At 39.4% G+C, this 24274-nt stretch overlaps 4 protein-coding genes across 4 annotated transcripts; 1 reads left to right on the top strand and 3 right to left on the bottom strand.

Moving 5' to 3' along the window:
• Nucleotides 1-2488: 2488 nt before the first annotated feature.
• On the top strand, nt 2489-3438 carry LOC112190569. Its single transcript, XM_024330008.2, has one exon. The coding sequence runs from the start codon at nt 2569-2571 to the stop codon at nt 3436-3438; it is 870 nt and encodes a 289-aa protein (XP_024185776.1). The 5' UTR covers nt 2489-2568.
• A 12847-nt stretch (nt 3439-16285) lies between these two features.
• Nucleotides 16286-17137, bottom strand: LOC112183671. Its single transcript, XM_024322030.1, has one exon. It carries the CDS (start codon nt 17135-17137, stop codon nt 16286-16288), a length of 852 nt encoding a protein of 283 aa, XP_024177798.1.
• Nucleotides 17138-18328: 1191 nt separating this feature from the next.
• Nucleotides 18329-21353, bottom strand: LOC112190234 (pentatricopeptide repeat-containing protein At2g17670). The gene is made up of 2 exons (XM_024329659.2): nt 19760-21353; nt 18329-19024 (listed from the first exon to the last, which is right to left on the bottom strand). The coding sequence occupies exon 1, from the start codon at nt 21150-21152 to the stop codon at nt 19770-19772; it is 1383 nt and encodes a 460-aa protein (XP_024185427.2). The 5' UTR covers nt 21153-21353; the 3' UTR covers nt 18329-19024; nt 19760-19769.
• Nucleotides 21354-21815: 462 nt separating this feature from the next.
• On the bottom strand, nt 21816-23771 carry LOC112190204 (endochitinase). Its single transcript, XM_024329626.2, has 3 exons — nt 23290-23771; nt 23039-23186; nt 21816-22333 (listed from the first exon to the last, which is right to left on the bottom strand). The coding sequence occupies exons 1-3, from the start codon at nt 23726-23728 to the stop codon at nt 21964-21966; spliced, it is 957 nt and encodes a 318-aa protein (XP_024185394.1). The 5' UTR covers nt 23729-23771; the 3' UTR covers nt 21816-21963.
• Between the last annotated feature and the right edge of the window lie 503 nt (nt 23772-24274).

The following is a 24274-nucleotide window of genomic DNA, read 5'->3' as shown; positions in this document are numbered from 1 at the left end:
AAGCTTCTTTAGAGAGATAATTACCTCGTCACCATCACGAGAAAGCCGTAGCCCTGTAATTGGTGGTACCTCCTGTCTTGATTCCCCAATATCCCTGATCTGTATCTGCCTTCGAACCCGACCCATTTGCACCACAGTTTGCAGCAGAAAAGTTTCTGAAACAGACTTAGGGACTTGTGCCTTAAAGACTACGGTTGGACCCTGAGGCTGAACCCTAGTTGCCGTTGTGCTTGTTGCCGGCTCTCCACGCAGCACCGCCAAAGCAGAGGGCGGCTCCACCATACCAACAGACCCCTCCTCTTCCTCCAGTAACTCAGGCCCCGAACATGGTAACCCGACATGCGTAACCAGCCCACATCTTCCACACCGACCAAACATCTTATCGTACTGGAATTGTACCATGAACTGAACAGCATCCTCAACCCATAAACGACTCTTGAGCAGCAACGACCTTGTATAATCAATCTCGACCCGAATCCGCAGCACCCTGGTTCGGAAAGCCACCTTATCATACTCCATGAATTCACCAAGCGTGCTTCTAATGAGACGCATGATTCTCTCGGATAGGAAGGCCGGAGGAACCCCCATCAACGTCATCCAATACGGTGACTTTTCCAGCGGGACTGACATCACTGGGCTCACACCATTATATTCCGCTAAAGCAATCGGGCTCGATTGAATCCCCAATGGCCTCCCTTCCAAACCCTAGTTCGATCCACCGGATCTGAACACGATCATCCTCCCCAGCTTCTTCGACACGCATCGTGCCATTGATCATCCACGCCGACCTGAACATGCCCAGAAAAGAGCGGCGCTTATACTCCCTAGCAGTTAGGAGCTTTCCAAGCATAAACACTTCCGGCTGACGAAGTCCCTTGGACCGACGAAGGTCCACAGGTCGCTTCCCTTCCGCAATGGCAAGGGAGGAGGTAAGCCTGGCTGCCATCGCATCAACAGAGGCCATGCTGCGTTGAAAAATTCTCACAGACACAAAAACCCTAACCCTAGAGGAGAGCAGAGTTTTGCGGCTTCTTGCTTACAAAAAAATATTTGTTATACATGTGTAGTGGGAACGTGAGAAACTCCTATTGGTTTTAGCGGGATGATAAATGTTCCACTTATAATCCAAGATAAATACAAATACTACATTATAAAATCACTCATGCACCCCAAATTTTAAAATAATAATCTTTTTCATACATGGAGTTGAAAGATTCAATTAAAAAAAAAAATGTACAAACAAGATATATCAAATTGAATCTTAACTCGTTTTAGCTAGTTTGTAGTGCTTTAGTTGTTCTTGAAGAGGCATGTCTCTTCAACATTTCGAGGGGTAAGGTTGTTGTTTTCCCCTTGCACCGTCTTGATGTACTCGTTTTTCTTTTTCTTTTAATAATTTTTTCCCTCGCTTTGTCGAGGGTTGCTAAAAAAAAAAATTGAATCTTAACTCTCAGGCCATGATAGATGATTACGGATTCTTATATTTATTTTTGAGAAACTAATCTGGTATGATTTTTTTTTGAATTAATGTTGAGTAACTCCATTTTTTTTGGGTACAATGTGTAACTTCCTTATTTGATTTGAGAAGAAAAGTTTAATTTTGATAAATTTATTTCCCTTAAAAAGTAATATGACATTACTCATATGGAAACAAGCAGAGAGAAGTCAGGGTACCAACCTTCAAGGCACATCCATAATTCCATATGCCTACAATAGGAGATACTGCTCCAATAATTTGGTGAAATGACAGAGTTAATTAATTTGAGAAAGAAATCTACTCCAATGATTCTCGGATGAAAAGAGCAAAGCATAGAGCAACACCTGTCTCAGACGCAGACACGCGTCTTCAGAAGCACCAACATAGGCTCATAGCTCCTTTACACATGAAACATTTTGGTCACCTTTGGCAAATTTAAACCGGAGACATGAGTACTACAAAGCAGTCGTGCACTTTTTAATAATGATACTGATTTTGCAATATAATCGACCACGTTGATCCTAGCATTCTAACCACCGAGGCATCGAGTATACTTGGTGTATGCTACTTCGTATAGCATCTTTCGGATCCATCTGTTTACTACAAAGGCAATTTTAGGGTTGAAGCTATAGCCTCTTCAAAACTGAGACAACCCAGACAAAGCCAGCTATTGGAGGATTGGTCTGCCACAACTTAATAAATGATAATGAAGGGCTAATGTGGCAGAAAGGGAGGCAAAGTTGGTAATGACTCTTGAGGCTATTGCCCTAAGCCATCAATGCTAGCCATCACAAGATTCTGCAGACACCTCATGCCCAATGCAAGACCATTTAGGGTTAAAGAAAGAGCAATTATTGCTGCAGTGTTACCCAATAAGTGACAATGTGTCCTCCTCCCAAGAAATGCCCACTCTGGCTCCACATGCTGTCTATCTCTCTCTCTCTCCTTTGATCCCTGTGTGTTCCAATATATACCCAACTCTGCAAATGTTGAGACCAAGCAACTCAATATTCAGCTCTTGTGAAAAACAAAGCAAAAAGCCTTACAAACTTCACTTGAGCATTTGATCAAACAGGTTCAGTTGCAAGACCATGGCTGCCAAGTACCATGTCAGATCAATCAGCTTGCCTTCAAGGTCTCACCCAACAACTGTTAGAGTTGAAGAAGAGCTCAGCAGGCTCCAATCATGGGAGTCAATTTCATCTGCTTCAACATCAGACTCAATCTGCGGAGGTCTATCTGGTCTTGAAGAGCTGTATGATTGTGTTGATGATCTTCTCCAAATGGCATCAACCCAACAGCTACTCTCTCAACACCAACAAGTGAAATGCATGGATGAGTTATTGGATGGATCAGTGAAGCTTCTAGACATATGTGGGATCACAAGGGATTTCATGTTACAAGTCAAAGAACATGTCTTTGCTCTTCAGTCTGCTCTTAGGAGGAGAAAGGGAGACTCGAGCATTGAAACTAGCATTGCCAACTACACTAGCTTCAGCAAGAAAATGAAGAAGGATGCCAAGAAATTGATCTCACAGTTGAAACAAGCAGACATCAAGATTGGGTCATCGCAACTTCTAGAGCAAGATGAGCATCTCGCCTCAGTGATTAGGGTTCTTCGACAAGTTTGTGCAAAGAACATGTCCATCTTCCAATCCCTCTTGGTGTTCTTGGCTGTTCCAGTTTCCAAGTCAAACGAGTGGTCTTTGGTATCAAAGTTGATGCACAAAGGAGTCGTAGCATGTGAATCTCAGGCAGACATTAAAGGGCATGAGTTGGATGGTGTGAATTCTGCTCTATCCTCGCTATGCAAATCTTCTGAAGTTGAGAAGATTCAAATTGCACATCAGAAATTGGAGGCTTTGGAAGTCTGCATTGAAGGTCTTGAGAGTGGTCTGGAAAGCGTATTTAGGCGCTTGATCAAAACTAGAGCTTCTCTATTGAACATAATCTCGCAATAATTTGTGGGATACTCAAAGGCCATCATATTTGTCGAGACAAGCTAGTATATTGGTGGGTATGAGATACCCTCATTTACAACTATTTGAACAAAAATTTACAATTATTTGAACCAAAATTACAACATTGAGAAAAAAGTTACCATATTCATTTACACTATTTACATATAGTTAAACAAAAATTACAACATTGACAACGAATTTGTTCAAAAGTTTGTAAAAATATCGTAAGAGTTGTAATTACCATTATTAGAACTAAGATTACAACATTGACAATGAATTTGTTCAAAAACTTGTAAAATGTCTTAAGAGGTGTAATTACCATTATTAGAACTAAGATTACACAAAGTAGGACTCAAATTACAACTTTGACAACAAAATTTGTTTTCACTTTTGTAAATGTGGGTATGAGAGACCCACCACTATACTAGAATTTCCCCACTTTTGTCTCAAAATCATCCAAGGCATCCGCATATTATAAGGATTTCCTTTGATATTACAATTTTTTTTAGAGAACTTGTGATATGTATAGCTATACAGTGAAATTAATACAATTGATACCCTAGTTTCTGAATCATATATTCATGTCTCTTATATTATCTTCCAAATTATTTTCTTTTAATGTGTATCCATAAGAAAACACTATCCAAAAGAAGATCAATAGATATAAGATTGAATTTGATTCAATCCTCATTTCAAATTCTTCCACGTACAAATAGTATTCACTAACTTTAGCACGTCATGGACTCATGGAACCCACGCTTTATAGGGTTGTACCATACATGTTCAAGAACGAACTAGCTAGTTGCACATCGTGATCTCCATTTTTCTTGAAATAATACAAGGCTAAGTTTTTTGTGAGGGTGATCAGCTTCTGAGCGAATGACCACAATGATGACCTAAATTTGACATTGCTGTCTCCTTGAAATACTTGATCATGTACTGTGTTATACAAAACATGACGTACATATTATTTTCATTTCACCCATATCAAAGAAAAACCCTAGATATTTCAGATCAACAAAAACGAAGAAGAAGCTAGCCGGCCTTGATCGTCTTTTTCATAAGTCACTCAAGATTTTAATACACGCAATGAGTCGTCTTTTCTAAAGATTTTAATACCCTGCAACTTAGGTTTTAGCCAACAGAAACGAGAAAAAGACCTCCTTTTCCCTTTTTCTAAGTCCCAATTGGCATGAGATGAGATAATCAATGGCTTAGGTTTGAGAATTCAATAATTGGTAGGCATTATATCAGCATATATTCTTTAAAACGTGAACAACGGCCTGCATTGCTAGCCTCGTTGTATTGTATGGCTTTTCTTGATTCCCCAACTTGCTTGATGATTAATGGATGAGTTCATGCATGATCATTTCATCACTAATCCCCTCCCTGTTAATCAGTTATATAAAAATTCTTTGCACTAACTAAATAATCTTATCTTAATCATTGACGTAACATATAGAAATGTTTGATGAATGGCTGTCTGAGTGCAACGACGTAGTTTTCATACTACTGTCGATATTATTGCAATGATCGAATCCATATCATCCATGAGACCATGACTCAGGAGTGTCGACTGTGTCTTTCATCATAATTTAAAGAACCCAGAGAGTATATGCTGAGCACTATTGGATAGGCGCTGTGTACTATTAATGGCCATGAATTATAGGCCAGGAACTCATATTTTAATTTCAACAACAATGCTCTGTATATCTATTCCAAATTGGCACTATTTCCATATATATGGCACTGAATTATGGAAGTGTCTGACATTTGTGTCATGCATGATGATGTTGGTGTTCTTTGGAGAGACAAGGAGGCATTAAGGCAGAAGATATGTATTGCTCAATATACATGCATGCATTGGAAATTGCAATTTTTCTCCAGCTGCTTGATGGGTGGACGGGTTACAGCTATTGCTGGAAGATAGATGATTTGCAATTTTTATACCGTATATACGTCTATCATCTTGTTGATCTTTATTATTTTGATCTTAAGTTATCATTGCATTGTAATATAAGTATTTGTAAGAAAATTATCTACAGCTTCTTTTGTAACACTCATGTGACAAAGGATGTCTTGATTAATTTTCTATCTGATGAAACAACAACTCAATGAAAGCAAGTAGCCAGAATACAGAACGGCATGGATACATCACATATTCGTTTTCTATCTATGAGGAGCATGATCGATTCTTCCTGTCTCCGACAGCCTATGGGCCGGAAACTCCTGCAAATGCAGAACTTAATTTAACTGCCGGTTCATCAACATCCATGGACCAGTACATTGTCTTTGGAATGTACCTAGCTAGAAAGCAAAAAATCAATCTGGCTATAAACTAATAAATATCTTTCTCCCATGCAGCTAATAGTTAAGATCATATTCTCTCTTCTGCTGCATCCAGCTAGTTTCAATATTGATCCTTACTCAATTTCCCAAACTGTAAAAACTAAAAATAAAAGAAGTGCTTATATGGTCATACGGGGATCAATAATAAACATATGTTTTTCGTAAGTGAAACAAATATATATTAATCCTCTGAAGTCATGTGACAGGTCCACGCTGTTTACGCAGAGACGACTAGACCAAATATTCAATTGCATCAAGGCATAATGGTATGCCGCCCCATAAGAGCAAGTCCACCGGTTTGTTTTTGACCGGTCACCAGCTAGATTTGGTGAGATGGCGACCAGCCAAACACCAAAACTTGCTTCCACCGGGCCTTCCTTGACTAGTCAATATCTGGCCTTTCTTGACAGAGTCGAAGAAAAAGGGCAAAGCCCTGACTAAAATTATGACCAATCGAGGAGACGCCAGCTCGGCCCAAAGCCGGACGTGGCCGATGTTAGCGATAGACAAGCAGAGAGAGATGCGGGGGAGAGGACGCGTGGAGGCGACGCACAAATGAGGTTTAGCCGCATTTGCTGACCGCGTGGGTTGACTTGTTTGTTGCCTAGCGACAAGAATTGGGCGGAAGAGAGGACGTGTGGAAGCTAGCCGTTGGGTGAACATAAAATTTGAAAGCAACGGTCAAGTAATCTCAGCCGTCTGTTTCAATTAAGATGTAGATATGACGGCAACCAATTAATATGTATATATATTAAATCAAACGGTAAGAAAAAAATTGTAAAAAATTGTAAAAATTTCTCTATAAATACCTACCATTTTCTTTATATCTTACACCCAAAAATCAATGAACAGTAAAAAATTGATGAACAGTGAAAAATGAACCGTCTTGACTGGGTCAAGGAAAAAAAAAAAAGGTGAAAACTCATGTCCAATAACAGTGAACAGTTACTTGACTAGTCCACGCATTGACATTTCTTGACGGGTGCACCCTCTCTAAGGCCATGAACTATATAATAAACCCTAGCTAGCTAGCTGAATTCACATGTGAGGCTACAAACCTAAAAATATTGACCATGAAGCATGCATAGTCGCGTTCAACGGATCAGCTACCTAGTTAATTGACCTGCCACGAGAGGGAATAACATGTGGTGGAGACCGTGGAGTCTGGAGAGAATGAGAGAGCTTAAAAAATTAATTAAGACTCAATCAATTATTATTCTAAAAAAAAAAAGAAAAAAAAAAAGAGTCAATCAATTACATTTGTTAATAGGAAATTAGGAATTAAGACTAACACGCTTGCGAAAGAAATTCAAGGCCAACAGAATCAGTACATATTTGAGCGATCTCCTAGATGAGGGATACTAAAGAAGCTAGAACCATAAAACAGATTGAAATCAGTAGTACTCTATTCGCAAACAGTTCAAACTCATTTTCTTCATCTGTGCACATATGCATCCAGCTTCATATCTACGCAGGAGGTAATTAACGGGAACTTCTATAAGAGATCACATGCCAATTTGATGACGAGGCATGAGATTTTACGACAACATCTTCAAATTCATCTAAATGAGGCAAGACAGAGGGTTCTACGTACGTACCTGCATACTCCTTTAAATTTAACACCGCTTAATAAAAATTTGTGGGAGAAATAAATGCGATTCCCATGACAACCAGGAAAATCTTGAGCAGGAGCAGCAAAGCAACCATCATCAGAATCACCCAAAGATAATATTCCATCATTCAAGCTCCTCATGAGAACCCATTGCTTTTTGGGTGCGTTCAACTTGTAAACACCGAATGAACGTAAAAGAGGACCGTGCTGCTGTATAAAAGTCATAATCATATATTTGTGAACTAAAAGTAGCTCCCCCGGTGATTCCACCAAATACATGGTCGTCGTGGTAATTTCCAAATTTTTACCTACCGGAGACGCAACCAGTTTCATCTCCAAAGAAGAATCAATAGCTATAGTGGTACCATCCACGCAACAGCATAGAACACGCTCTTATAAAATACGACATCTCTTGTGGAGAGGGAATCAGAACGACGAAGATTATGATATTGGTGAATGGTCACTCACAGATGAAAGGGGTAGAAAGCTATTTATATGTTGATTGAACGGTCGGAAATCAAGCAAGCGAGTACTGTTGCCTACAAAGTGCATTGGGCCTCCTCAAAAAAAAAAAAAGTGCATTGGGCCATAAATTAAATCATGTCCGAGAAATCATAATGGGCCATAATTGAAGACCATCATCTTTTACACATGTTCCATTACTTTCTCTTTTTTTGAAGTGGAGCTGGTGCGGCTGTCCTCAAGCCTTTATTAATGAAATTGCAGAATACAAGGGGGGAACGTAGAGCCTAAACTCCATATTACAATAAGCATAAAAAAAACATCCTGAAATAATACCAAGACTCTCCACTACTTTATGATCTCTTGGGTTTACCGGCGACAAGGATTGTGACTTTGATCCTCTTTCTTCGCTCCAATAAGACCAATACCAACTTAGCTAGTTCCTCTCAATTAATTGAATTTTACAAGACCTACCGAATTATTAGACCAATGTTGTACGAGGTTCGCTTCAATGAATTTCAAATCTACTATTAGTTTGGTTTGTTTGTTCGATGAAGATTGACAATGGACCTGGGGTCCTGGAGTTTTTTTAATTAGTCGGCGACTTTGATTCATGGCCATAGAAATCAAAATGGTAAACCTTCTATTGATTTTATTGTACGACAGGCATTATGAAAAATTAGGGAGGTGTAAATAACATATTAGTTATTTGTAAAACTAAGTTTGAGGTTTATTAAGTGGGGAGAGCTTTACCTGCAAATTTAGTATTTGGACCTCTTTTTTATTTTTGAGTAATAATTAATTTTGTTAACACATAAAATGACTAATAAGTACACAAAAAAGAAAGGAAAAAAAAAATCTCTTTCTTGACAAAATCCCAGCTTTGGTTCCTTAAGAATTTATCTAAATAGATAATATCTTAGTTTTGATTGTCAATGTTTACTAGTGTTGAAGAATGTTGAAGAAGCCCTACCAACATAACCACCATTTTTTCTTAGCCTTCAATTTTCATGTTAAAGCCCAATCTCTATAACGAATTCTGCTTGCATTGTAGTGTTCACTCGAAACCTCATACTTCCCATATAGATTCTTTTCTTTTAGATCATCAAAGCATTCAATATGCAATTAAACACATTTTCCACTACTTTATGTCTTTATGATCTCTTAGATTTACCGGCTACAATGATTGTGATTTTGATTCTCCTTCTTGGCTCCAATAAGTCCAATATCAACTTAGCTAGTTCCTCTCGATTATATTGAATCTTACAAGATCTACCGAATTATTAGACCAATATTGTACGAGGTTGGCTCTAATGAATTTCAAATATGCTATTAGTTTGGTTTGCTTGTTCGATGAAGATCGACAATGGACCTTGGGTCCTTTAGTTTTTGGGTTAGTCGGCGACTTTGATTCATGACCATAGAAACCAAAATAGTAAACCTTCTATTGATTTTATTGGATGATGGGCACAATGAAAAAATTAGGAATGTGTAAATAGCATATTGGTTTTTTTTTTTGAAAAGTAGCATATTGGTTATTTGTAAAACTAAGTTGGAGCAATAATTTAATAATCATAATAGGTCATAATTCATGTGTCAAGTAACCATGAAAAAAAAATTAAGAACTTTTTTGAGTTCCAAAAGTCTTTTTGTATATTTTTAAGTCGGCAATTGGTAAAATCATTAAAAAAATTTTATTTTGATATTTTTGAGTGCTGTAACTTGGACCAACTCTTGAAAAGTAAAAGCCATACTTTAGCGACGAGAATATGACACAGGAAAATTTGAATGAAAAGTGCTCTTGCCATAATTTGACACGTATGGATGTGTCGTAATATGCTGAAACATGTCATATCTTGTCAATACTTTTCTTTTATCAAAAATCTACTAAATCATAATTTGACCATTGATAAAACATGATTTTTAGGAGCTCCAAGTGACGGACCGCAAAAATCTCAACCCAATTTTTTGAGTGATTTTTTTGGTTATTCAACTTTGGAAAATCTATCAAAAACAAAAATGGATTGAGAATTTTGAGTTCCACCAGTTAGAATTCCTTAAAATCATGGTTTTGGACCCTTTAAAAAAAAAAAAAAGGTTCAAGAGTTGATTTTTCTAAGGTTGAAAGAGGCATATAAAATCCTTCAGTGTGCTTAACCTCATCACTTACATTGCAATATTACATGAGTATGATTACTCGAGCACGATCATACCATTATTAATCTCACTAGCCATGGGATGAACTTAGCTTCTGTGCTATACTGCCGAAGGATTAAAGACTTTATGGAGCTGATTTTGGCAACTACCAATTGTTACTGCTTGTTTTTCTTGAACACCAACATGTATCAATTAATTAATTTAAGAGATTCGACGTAGGAAGTTTAAGGAACTCTGATCCACTTTTTCAATCGAAAAACACAACCATCGCAATTCAACTAAAGATTTATGCTTTTCCTGTTTAAAATCAATATAATTAGGGTATCCCAGTATTCAGTTTAGATAGTGGTGCACAGTCTCTTAATGATGCTAATTTGAATGCGACGGTGAGTTGTGACACATAATTACTACTACTGCTACTACTATTACAGTTGAATTGAATTTATATAAACTCCTAAATTGCAATTCATGTGAAAAGATTTAGTATATAACTTATTAGTAGTGTATAAGAGGCACTAGCTGCATAGATGCAGCCACATAAAGGATGAATATTATTGAGTATAGTCAAATAGAACAAGGTTGAGAGAATGAATTTTCTGATATTTGATTCATCTCATAGTGGAGGTATATAAAGAGGACTACAGAAATACAATTGACTTACGTCTCTATTCTCTACCACACATAGAACAGGTAAGTACTAAGTACATTGCATATTCTATTCTTAATGTTAAGCCATGACTCACACTAACACTCCCCCTCAAGTTGGAGCATACACATCAACTATGCCCAACTTGCTTAGTGAGTCATAATATACATTCCTGGAAACTCCTTTGGTAAGTATATCTGCAAGTTGCTCTTCAGTTTGAACAAAAGGAAAGCTAATAATTTTGGCATCTAGGTTCTCCTTTATAAAGTGACGATCAAGCTCCACATGCTTAGTACGATCATGTTGTACTGGATTCTCTGATATGTCAATGACTGCCTTGTTGTCACAATACAACTGCATAGTACTTTTGAGTTTGAAACCCAGATCACGTAACAGATTTCTCAGCCACAACAATTCACATATTCTGTGAGCCATACCTCTATACTTGGCCTCAGCCCTAGATCGCGCCACAACTTTCTGTTTCTTACTCTTCCATGTAACCAAATTACCTCCCACAAAGGTAAAGTAACCTGATGTCGACCTCCTGTCTGTAATATTTCCAGCCAATCTGCATCTGTAAAGCCACAAACCTCAAGGATGTTGTTGTGTTTAGAAAACAATACTCCCCTTCCTGGAGCTGTCTTCAGGTACTTTAAAATTCTCATAACATCATCCATGTGACTCTCACTCAGGTTATGCATGAACTGACTCACCACACTCACTGCATATGCAACATCTGGTCTAGTATGAGTCAAATAAATCAAGCGCCCAACTAACCTCTGATAGCGAGCTTGATCAGTAGGTCCCTGATCTGGATACTCAGCTAAACAATGATTATGCTCAATAGGAGTATCAATAGGTCTGCAATCCAACAAACCTATCTCTGTCAGCAAGTCAAGAACGTACTTCCTCTAGCACAGGTAGATCCCTTCTCTCCCCCTAACTTCCTCAATTCTTAGGAAGTACTTGAGTTCACCCAAGTCCGTCATCTCAAACTCAGAGGCTAGCTATCTCTGTAGTCTATCCATCTCAACAGTATCATTGCCGGTGATTACCATATCATCCACATAAATAATTAGAGCTGTTACCTTCCCTTGTTGATGCTTGAGGAACAAGGTATGATCTGAGTTGCTCTGTTTGTAACCAACCTTCCGCATGAACTGTGAAAATCTCCCAAACCAAGCACAAGGCGACTGTTTGAGACCATACAGAGACTTTCTCAATTTGCATACAAAATCACCAGGAGAAGCAACTACATACCCAGATGGAAGGCTCATGTACACTTCCTCGACTAACTCTCCATGAAGAAATGCATTCTTGACATCAAACTGTCGAAGTGGCCAGTTTAAACTAGCAACAAACGAGAGCGGAACCCGAATAGTGTTCATCTTGGCAACAGGAGCAAACGTTTCATCGTAGTCTATACCATACGTCTGAGTAAACCCCTTTGCTATAAGGCGTGCTTTGTACCGATTCACTGATCCATCTGTATTATGTTTCACAGTAAACACCCAACGACAACCTACAGACTTCTTGCCTTGTGGTGGAGGCACAAGTTGCCAAGTATTGTTCTTCTGCAATGCCTCCATCTCTTCATCCATTGCCTTCCTCTACTTTGGATCCCCCAATGCATCATGCACTCTGTTAGGTACTGATACAGTAGATATTTGATTCACAAATGATTCATATGACTTAGACAACCTTCTAGTGGACATATAATTGGCTACTGGGTATTTTGATCTGGCAGTAAGAGTAGGTTCATATCTTTTGGCTGATTGACCTCGAGTGGTCCTATTTGGTAACACATATTGCTCAACATTAGACTCACTACTACTAGTACCAGTGGGTGGACATACCTCAAATGGATAATCTTCAGTATCAGGAAGTTGTGGGTCAGGGGTAGAAGTGATGGCAGGACGGGCAGTTGTGTCTTCAACTTCATTTTCAGTGATTGAAACTTATGTCTGAATGTCTGGAGCTTCTGCTTCTGGAGGTGACGAGCTGATGCTCTCAACTAGATCTGTCAAAATACCTCTTGCCTGTGCGACTTCTTCTCCTCTTTCTGATTCCTCCCCCTCTCCCTGATACAGCTCTTCAAAATATGAATTCTCCTCCTGAATAGCTGTATCTGAAGAGGAAAAATAGCTCATGTCCTCAAAGAAAGTAACATCCATAATGACATAGTACTTTCTGGTAGGTGGATGATAGCACTTGTACCCTTTCTGATAGCCACCGTAACCAACAAACACACACTTAAGTGCCCGGGCATCCAACTTAGACCTCTGGTTTTTAGGGACATGAACAAAATCAACACAACCAAAGACACGAGCTAGAAGATTATGAAATGAAGGTAAGGAAACATGAGTTGCAAGAACCTCAAATGGAATTTTTCCTTGAAGGACACTAGATGGAAGGCGATTGATAAGATGGGAGGAAGCATGTACCGCATCACCCCAAAGATACTTAGGCATATGAGCACTAAAGAGAAGGGCCCGAGCCATATCAAGTAAATGACGATTTTTCCTTTCAGACACTCCATTTTTTTCTGGTGCTTGTGGACATGTAGTTTGGTGAACAATCCCATGGGTTTTGAAAAACTCTTGAAAAACATGATTAACATATTCTCTCCCATTGTCAGAACGAAGGATTTTAATGGTGTTATGATACTGTGTTTGAACAAGAGTACGAAAGGTTTGAAAAGCTGGAAATACTTCATCTTTGGTTTTAAGAAGAGCAACCCATGACAATCTCGTACAATCATCAATAAACAAAACAAAGTACCTCATACCCGATACAGTGAGCTCTCTAGAAGGTCCCCAAACATCAGAATGAATCGACTCAAAAGGAATGACACTTTTATTAGAAATACTAGGAGAATAAGTAGCACGATGACTCTTGACCAAAACACATGTTTCACAATGTAAAACAGACTCATCCATACCAATAAACAAAGTAGGCATGGTTTTTCTCATAAGACTAAAAGAGGGATGCCTTAGCCTGCAATGCCACAACCAAATTTCACTTAGCTGATCAACGTGGCGCGGGATTGTGCTCCTGGTTTCTCCCCTGCGTATGTCTGATCCAGATGGAACAACCTGCCCCTCAGATACCCCCGACCGATTATCTCCCTGGTGAGAAGATCCTAAAAAATCACATACATAGGATAAAAGGTTACAGAGCATTTAGACTAAGTATTCAACTGGGGAACATATATCAAATGATGAGACAAGTCAGACACATATAACACATTATGAAGTTCTAAGGTGGGGTTATACGAACTGACCCTGACCCTAACACAGGAAAGGCTTCACCATTGACATTGGTTACATAGGACACTGGTGAAGAAGACAATTCAGTAAAATATGATTTATCATAAGTCATATAATCGGAGGCACCATAATCAATAATCCATGTATCAGAACCAACAAAGTTAGAAACCTTTAAAGCCATACTAATCTTACCACGACTAGCTATAGAGGCTGTAGGAGTAGCCCCACCTGTCTTACGATGATCCTATCCGGCCACACCATAGAAGTCTGGTTCTTGGACCAACTGAACCGCAGCTGCCTTCACCTTAGGACGATAACCCTTCTTTTTAGGGTATCCATTCATTTTCCAACAAGTCTCTCGAACATGTCCAAGGTCGTTGCAATAAGATCATTGAGGACGAGGGCGGTTGGTGAAACTTTGTGGAAGACCTTGCTGATGAAGTGGGACTGAATTCTGCTAATGAAGGAAAGGTGTCGGTGACTTGGCTTGAATGGCTAGGCTAGACACTTCAACATGTGCATGTTTGACACTTTCCTGCTGAGACTCATCCTTTCGTACATATGTGAAAGCTGTGTTTAGACTAAGAGGGTCTGTCATTCTAAGCAATTCTCCCTTGGCACTGCTATGCTTCTCATCAAGCCCTCTCAAGAATACATGAACCCTTTCAAGTTCCTTCTCCTTCTGGTACCACACAAGATCTTCCTGGTTCTTGATCTTGCAAGGACACTTCTGATCAATTTCAGCCCATACATTTTTCAGCTTGGTGAAATACACAGCTACTGGTTGCCCATTCTGTTGCATACTAGCAGCTTTGCACATCAATTCATGAACCTGTATAAAATCAGACTCCTTTGTATATAGATCCCCCAATGTCTTCCATATTGCTTCAGCAGTCTCACACTCTTCCACCAATTGTAGCACATCTTCAGTCATGGCTTTAAATAAAATTGTCATCACAGATCCATCATCATCCTCCCACTTAGTATAGGCATCCACATCTTCCTCACTAGGTATTTTGGTTGTTCCTGTCACATGGCCCATCTTGTGTATGCCACGAAGGTGGATAGACATAATCTTCTTCCACGTTCGGAAATTGGTCCCATTGAGTTTTGTACCTCCAAAAGAACCACCGTCTGAACTTCGAACAGAAACCTCAACCTTTTGGACATCATTGATCCTGGAACTCTGGCCTTCAATTTCATCACCACCCATTGCAATAATACAGTAGCAAAAAGAACATGCAAAACCCAAAGTATGCAGCAGAAATAAGAAGAATAGAAGGCTCCACAAATTACAATAATAGAAACTGTGTTTTTTGTTGTTGTAACCTATTGGGGTTGACTGGGCTGATCGAGTTGACCGAGTGAGGCAGGTTGACTGGGCTGACCGAGTGAGCGACCGGAAGATGGCCTTACTTGCGACGTCGGACTGAGTCGAGTTTGGGCACGATCGTGGACTGGAGCACAACCAAAGATGGATCAGGTGGCCGGACGGGGACTGGGTCGAGTCTGGGCATGGTCGGGGACTGCGCCCAGTGGCCGGACGGGAACTAGGTCGAGTCTAGGCACGAAAGAGATTGGGCGACGAACTGAAGAGATTGATCTCTGGTGTCGGAGGCAGACGATGGCGGTTTGGACAAGAGACGAGGCCGGTCTGGATTAGAGAAGCGACGACGGTCTTGGCCTGGGATGAAGACGAAGCCGATCGAATTGACTGTGTGATGATGGAGTTGATCGAGGAAGAAGGATAACGTCTGCCAACAGTGGCGAACGACGTCGTCTAACCCAAATGGATTCTTCGTCAACTATCTTCCTCTGATTGAGAGAAGACTAAAGAAGAAAAAAGAGACAAAGTCCTTTTCGGATCTTTACTCTGACACCAAGTCAAATAGAACAAGGTTGAGAGAATGCATTTTCTGATATTTGATTCATCTCACAGTGGAGGTATATAAAGAGGATTACAGGAATACAATTGACTTACGTCTCTATTCTCTACCACACATAGAACAGGTAAGTACTAACTACAAAATAATTACAATATATTCTATTCCTAATGTTAAGCCATGACTCACACTAATAAGTACTACTTCAATTGATGAAAAGATTGATCAGAAGTCTTTTGAAGAGTAAGGGTGCATGTAACTATGGAATGGGTTTTTCAAGATATTAAGCTTTCATATGATGAAACAAGAACACAGATCAAATAAAAAAGATAATAATATATATGCAATTGCATTATAAGAATTTCCAGAATTGTGGAATATCTATACAAAATGGTTCATGAACATGGTACTACCCTGTAAAATGTGGATGCCATGACTGAATGGTGATCACTGTCATGGAGATTACTAATTATGGTGTTAGGAGATTGAGTAGAGACACTCTATGTTGTAATAGGCATCTGAACAGTCTTTCCAAACCAGCCTCAAGCCCAGTTATGCTACAATCCAGTGTTTCCAATCTCAACTGCACCATCTTCACGTCAGTCTTGGCATCACTCTTGTGTAGTGAGCAGAGAGCAACATCAACAGTTCCAACTTCATTGTAAACCTTCTGGTCTTTCTCCGAGGCCGTCGCAAATGTCACAGCCTTCAGTTTTGATACCAATGACCATCTAGTAGTCACTGGCATGGATAGAAACACAAATAGGGACTGAAACATAGAAATTGTGACAGCACTTAATTCTCTTAACAATCTGATCACAATTAGTAAATTGTAGTCTACATCCAACATATGCAAAAAACACCCAAATTTGCTCTCCATCTTCTTCAATTCTCTGAGACTATTTGCGACGTTCTTCTTTGCCTTTTTTCTAAAGCAAAGGTAAGCGTGAACACTGCTATCAATGCTCGAATTCCTCCTACGTAAAGCGGATTGAAGGTCTTGAACCTGTTGCTTCATCGTCAAGAGCAAGTCTCTTGCATTGCCACATGAATCTAGCAACCAAACTGACCCGTCTAGTGTTTCTTCCACTAGTGATTTACATTGCTGGTGGCTAAGAGCTTGTTGGGTCAGTTGAGATTGAACCAGTTCCTCAATGGAATTGAACAGCTCTGCTAGACCTGACAAACTGATTAAAAGAGTCTCACTCCCTAGAGGACTTGAAGATTTACAAGTCCTTAGCTTGTTTAACTCTGACTCGATCTTTTGGGAAATGGGGTTTAGCCTAGAGGGCAAGCTAACAGACCTCACTGGTTGAGCCATTATGGTTTGAAAAGGTCTTGAAAAACACACAGTTGAAATTAAACCCTGAAGGACAACAATCCTTTTAATCTGTATATATAACACTAGCTGATGGCATTTTCTCTGCAATTCTGCATGTGGCGGCAATCTGGGTCCTCCTGCTTTTTTAAGATCGTGTATCAAATTTGGTGAACAACCAACAAATTCTATCTCTTTCTTTGGTCTATTGTGAGAACAATGTGTACAGGCCGTAATAATCGTGTGCTTTCTTGCCTCCCCAATCATTAAAAGTACCACATTCTGAATCAGAATTCAATCATATCCTTTTCTCGAATTGTTTATGAACATCATAGGCTGGCATTGCATTGTTGTCCATTTGTCGAAGAAGTGGGTGAAAATGAAACGAAAACGACAAATCGAGACAAGATTTAGCAGAAATCTAAACCTATATAATCAAAGAAATCTAGGCTTGCAATGGACGTAATTAACTAGGTTCATCTAATCTAACCACAATGATTCCATCGGAAAATTGCACTCAAAATCGTACACAAATCTCTCTCAGAAAAGCATTGATTTCCGTATCATTTTGTGTACTACCACTAACCCATTGTTTAATTGGAGACAATGAGACATTTTTAATGACCATTTTATTCTGAAACCAGGATTAGTAGTTAAACATTTTAGGTGGGAGAGGGCGGCAAGGTGTTGGAAGTTAGTGTCACAAAGGAGCCTAACCATCGGGAATGGCCACATTTAGTATCACATGCACTTTGTTTAACCATGTTGGCAAAACGCAGACCTTGCAAGTAGCAAAGCTTCAACAAAGAGCAAAGCTTCGACAAAGAGCAATGCTACTGCACCAGTATAAGGCTAGGATATAAATATCTCAAAAACAACCAAAAAATTTTCATCGATATTTTTGAACTCTAGCTAGATTATAAAATATCGATTTTTACCGAAATTTCCCTCTATTCAACTCCATACTATCAAAACTTGTTTCTCCAAGAGACTACCAGAGTGCTAGTTGATGCATTATTTATGGCACCCTTTGCTGCCTTTGCCAATTTGTGTTCACTAAATGAACACATCGATTCAAGTATTTCACGGTGAAAACGTACATACAGACAAATATCTACTTTTATGATAGAGCAGCGGATCATATATCTCATCCAGTGGTTGAGTCTGAAAATTTATATATAGACAAGTATCTACTTTTGCGATAGAGCAAAGGATATTATTATATCTAACATAGTTCTTGAGTCTGTAACAGACAAATACCAATCGGGGCTTATTCTAATCCTTGTATCTGAATTCAAAAAGGCAATATCACAACTATGGTCTATGGATAATAGATAGACGACCTTCAGAAACGCCTTCTGTACAATCCCATCACGAAAAGGCAATTTGACAACTACAATCAGTGTTATATGGTTACCAACAGACAAGTACAGCTCTGCATTAGTAGCTCATCAACAATCAATAGAAGATAGTGTCTGATGCCAATAGCGATAAGCGAGAAAAGTTCTGCTGACACCAGGGTGTTTTGTTGGAGCGCAACTTGCTGAGGGCAGAACTTTTGCTCCGGATGGTTAAACCAAAGAAGTGGAAATTAAGCTTAAAAAGGTGGCTGATGTCAGTCGGTTAATCTGGCTCCACTAGGTGCTCCACTATTTCCAGCATCACAAATTACATTGCAAGACATGTATCACAGTTACAGTGACTCATGTCCGGGACCTTCCATTTGGGACTATTTGGAGTTTGGAGTTCCTTGGAGAGAGTTGGTCACTTGGTTGGCTAGAAGCAGATAGATTTGATAGAGTGCTAATCTGACATGCAACCTTCTTTGCTTCACCAAGGATGAGTCTTGACAACTCTAGCACAACAACCTAAAACATCCCCATAACAAAACTGGGGATCCAAAATTACAAGAAACATTTCATTTGAGTCAGGACCTTGTAGATTGACATAATGCTTGTAGCACAACATAGAAGAACAGTAAAGATTCCATATAAGAATAAGAACAATTAGGCTGGAGGTAAATAAGGATCTAATTTTCAACTTCTAACCTATTATATCAGGGCAAGAGGGTTCAAAATCAGATTACAAATTGCACGAAATTTTGATAACCAAGTTTCTTTTGGCCAAGGATTTCCAATTCAATAAACTTATGGTACCAGTTGAAAATGATCTAAAACTAGGTAACCAGAAAGCATACAAATCGCTTCACAGTAACTTTAGCAAACATCAGAAAAGAAAACATTTGTACATTTTCCAGTTAAAACAAAAACGTAAATCCCTTTCACTGCCTTTAAAACTCTGTCATATCTTTTTGCAAGTGAGTAACTATGCAAACATATAATTAGATATGCTATCTGTTTAACGTTGATCATCACATTTTTCACTTGGCCTCAGATTATGAATTTTAGATGTACTGCAAACTGGTAACTTTACACAACAGGATAGTCCCAGCTTTATTATATTCATAAATCATAAATCAAGGGCCACTTCCTCCAATACGGGAATTGATAAACAACAGTATGGCATCTTGATTTAGCAAAGATAAAATCAATCATGGAAAATTTAACGAGTACTAGAATATGTGGAAAGTGGAAACAATGCTTTAATAGCAAATAGAGAACATACCCGTGATATATCAAGGTCGTGCTTTCTTAAGCTGCTTAACTGTACTTTCCAAAGTCAAGTAAGCAGAAACATTTGTTAAGCTCTTACTCTCAACTGCATAATCAAACACTCCATAAGCGTCTGCAACCCTGCCTGCCCTACAAAGTGTCCTCACAAGTGTACTATACGAAGCCGTGTCAAGCTTCATCCCATCTTTTTTCATCAGTCCATACAATTCCAGCCCTTTCTCTAACAACCTTCCCTTACACAACCCATGAAGCAAGGTATTATAGGTGCACTCATTCGGGCTGCACCCCTGCGCTTGCATCTCCTCCAACAATGCCACTGCACCCAATGCATCCCCCTTCCGACACAATCCATTCATCAATGAAGTATAAGTCACCTCGTTGGGGAAATGCCCCATGTCCACCATGATCCGCAAATAATTCTTCGCCTCCATAACCCTGCCACACTTCGACAACCCGAAAATCAGAGTATTATATGTAACAAGATCAGGCTCCACTCCATTCTCCTGCATGTCCTTCAACACCTGAACCACCTCATTACCCTTACTCAGCATACAATAGCCTTTCATAATCGTATTGTAAACATAGCAATCCGGCTTAAACCCCTCCTTATCTAACTCCTTCACTAATCGGCTAGCCTCACGTAAATTCTTGCTATTAGCTACATTGTCAATCATAATCGTATAAGTAACCAAATCCGGCTTCAAATCGAAAGACTTTCGCATATCGTCAATAAACTCTTTAACAGTACTCAAAACTCTCGACTTGCAGAGACACTTGACAAGAAAATTGTACGTATAAGTATCCGGTACCGCGTTTTTCAACGACATTTGCTTCATCACTTGCACTGCCTCGTCCACGTGTCCGGCCAAGCAGAGTGACCGGACGGCAATGTCGGTGGTGACCTTATCTGGGTGGAAGCCATTGTTGAGCATAAAGTTGAGGACTTGGTGAACAGATTGGAGGGTCTGATCGGGTACGGTGCAGGACTGGGCGAGCAAGATGTGGTAGGTGGACCGGTCCGGCGAGAATGCGGGTTGGGTTTTGATCATGTGGTTGAAGAGAGCGATGGAGTCGTTGACGGTGGAGATTGCGGCGTAGGATTGGAGGAGGGCGTTGTGGACGCGAAGATCGAGAGGGGTTTTTGTTGCGGTGGCGATGGAGTTGAAGACCCTTTTGGCGTCGGAGAGGTTTGGGGAGGTGAATGGGTTTTTGGTCCGGGTTTGGAGTTGGGTTTTGCCGGAATTTTGAGGTGGGGTTTTTCTGGTGAGGTGGGTCTGAGAGTTATGGGGTTTATGAGATGGGGATTGGTTTGGGGATAAAGAAGGTGGCTTTCTGATGAGGGAGGTTGAGACTAGTGATCGTACTGAGGGGGTCATCTTTCCCATTTCTGGTTGTTCTGGTTTTGGTGGAAGCTCTGTGAGTTTGGAGTTGTTAGGGTTTTTGGAGGGTTTCAGATTGGGAATTTGGGGGGTTTCGGAGACGGGTCGCGGGCGAGATAGTCGGGTTCGGAGGCTTGAAAGATTTGGTATGCAAAGAGCAGAGAAAGCAAAGCTCGTTATCAAAGGCCCAAGATTGAAAAGCTTGCGGTTGCTTTCATTCATAATTTCATATGATCCAACTTATGTTTATATTGATATGGGTCACCCTCCACCGAATGTGCAAGCTTAGAAAAATAGGGTTCCGCCTTCGTTCAATTAGGGCTGGGTTGCCCAAGGCTCTTATATCTAGTTCTTTTGTTTTTATGTCTTAGTCTTTTCTTATTAAAAAAAACAAAAAAACAAAACCCTTTTTGTTTTTTTTTTACCTTGTTGATCACATGAAACAAAACTTATGTTGATGCTAACAAGGTGATTGTGCAAAAAAATACTTCCAATTTTCAGGAGCTTTTCATGCACTTCTTTTCTGTGAAAGTTCTATAAAAATAAAAATTCAATAACTCAATGAGTGGAGAATCGACCAATTTGGTTTGTTAGTCATTTTATTTCAATTAACTAAGAACTTACTAACTGTTGCACAAGTGATGAAAAGGAAAAACTTTAGTTACCAAGTTTGAGTTTAAGCAAATTTTGAGTTCACAGTGTATTTTATTAAGCAAACCACTCAATTTCTTATTACATGAAATTGTATTGCGTCTTTATTATAAGTTATCAAACAAAATATTTGGTAGAAATACTACGATCTTTATGACCACCCAGTTTAGGCAAAGGGCCTTTGGTTATAGCAATCCAAGTTGTCTCCAGGGCTCACTCCCAATATGCCCGTGTACCTCGTATAGAACCCGATCCTATCCGCCACCTTATCATCTTGACCATGCCCACATTCAACTCCACCATTGATGATGTTTGTAATCACACCATATCCAGGGACCCGACCCGCGGATCTATCTGCATCAGATGGGTTCCAACTGCCGGTAATGACGTCGTGGCTTGATGGTTTGTTTGATTGTGGAGTCATCCAAAACCATATTGCTGTCTTGAATGATACAACCGGGTCTGTGGCCACTAAGTCTGGATTGTTTATTAGATCCGCTCCGATTGCTTTACCCGCTTGATCATAGTTGTAATTGCTACAAAAATCAACAAGTCAAAAGTCATGAGTCTCATTTATCAAAGTCTTCTTCAACATCTGCAACATTCGGACCACCACCACAAGAGTTATAGCTAGCAATGAATTTATCAAATTTTCAGTTGAATGCTTTAATCTATCTTTTCTTCCTTTCAAGTAAATCAATACACGTTAATGTGTGTCAACAGATTTATAACAATATTATTCGCATTCTCATAACAATGTTAGAGCATCTTTAGCAGACTCTCTATTTTGGCTCCTTAGCTATTTTGAATAGCATGTTTAATATTTTATATATTTTAGCAGCTGCACCAGACTCCTAAGTGGCTCTCCATTATAACTTTTAGCTATCTCGCTCGTAAATATAGAGAGCGAGATGAGTCTCTCTATAATTTATAACATTCATTTTTAGTTATTTTATGTAATTTTTAAATACATTTAAACTATGTAATCTTCCTTTAAAAAATAATATAAATTCAAAACTAGCTATAATAGAGAGCACTGATGCTGACGTATTTCTAAAGTGGCTAGCCAAAATGATTTTTTAGCTACTTTGGCTAAAATTTGACTCAAAAATGGCTAGCATTGCTAAAGATGTTCTTATGTTATAGTTAACATACACTTATAATGACTTTCTAAATGAAAATAATCGCGAACTAATTTTTACTTCGATTAATCTGAATATAATGAATGAAAAGAGACATACTGGGTGAGTTGAATGGGTCCTCGACCATAGTATTTCTTGCCAGGAGCACATGGATATTCTGGGTTTGTACAATGCACATCCTGGTCGTTTTGATTGACAAAGCAATAACCCCATGCATAAGGACCATCGGGTGCACTTGGCCATCCACCTACATAATCAACCATATAATTAATGACACGCACTCGGTTAATTTAATTAACCAAAAATATGAAATACGGCCAATATTGATTTGGCAAGTTAGTACTACTGACCAGTGGTCTCATGAGAGGTTTGAGCTAAGAAAGCAGCGAGCTCCTTCTTGCGCGTTGCATCATCTCCAGTGGTGCCAAACCCAGGGAATGATCGAGCAGCAGCAATGAAAGCATCGTACTTGTAGAAACCGTTGCCCTTGCACCGTGCATCGTTGCGATACTTGAGCATTTGATCGAAAAGAGAGGAGCTAACGAGGCCAGCCACATCACCGCCGCCACCACTTGGGGTCGGAGAAGGGGTTGAGCCACCGCCTGAACTACATTGGCTTTGGCAGTTTTTAGTGCAGTACTCGGCTGTGCTGCCACACCACCCATATTCGCTACAACATAGCCCATTCGGACAGGTAGCTCCACCGGCTTGTCTACCGCATTGTTCTGCGGAGATACCCAGCAACAAAGTGAGGGAGACGATGATAAAGGTATATAGCTTCATTTTCATGGAGGCTTTTGATGGTATATATGGAGTACCATGTGTGAGATTTAATGGTGTATATATAGTCCATGCGGAACGCGGTTTTCCTTGACCATTTTCTTCAAAATGGTGGTTGGCTTGGCTAAGTTTCTTCTTGACGATCAGGTACTGCTGTACCGCGTCCGCATTATTGTGCTTTTCTGAGTCGTTGTGGAAAATTGAAGGTGGTTTCATCATAATTAAGGGACGATGTATTTGGAATATTGGACAAAATAAAGACTCAAAATTTGGGTACGAATCGACTTGTTCATATCTTCCCATATGTTCCCCTAGACACACGTCAATTAATTGAACTCATGAGATTTTGCTTAAAGATCTTATAGTATTGACGACGTCCTCCAACACCTAGTCTGTAAGTAGGTGATTGTGCTTATTGGTTAACCCCATTTTAAATGAGTATAGAAAACATTAGCCAACCATAATGGTCTTTTGTGTAAGCTCAAGGATAGAAATTAAATCAAATAACTTAATGACACATTTACTTACTTGGAATGGAAGTGAAAATGAAGAGAA

This window comes from Rosa chinensis, chromosome 2 (assembly GCF_002994745.2).
Source record: "Rosa chinensis cultivar Old Blush chromosome 2, RchiOBHm-V2, whole genome shotgun sequence".
Taxonomy (NCBI): Eukaryota; Viridiplantae; Streptophyta; class Magnoliopsida; order Rosales; family Rosaceae; genus Rosa; species Rosa chinensis.
The sequence above is the reverse complement of the archived record's forward strand: the minus strand, read 5'-3'. Positions and strand labels throughout refer to the sequence as shown.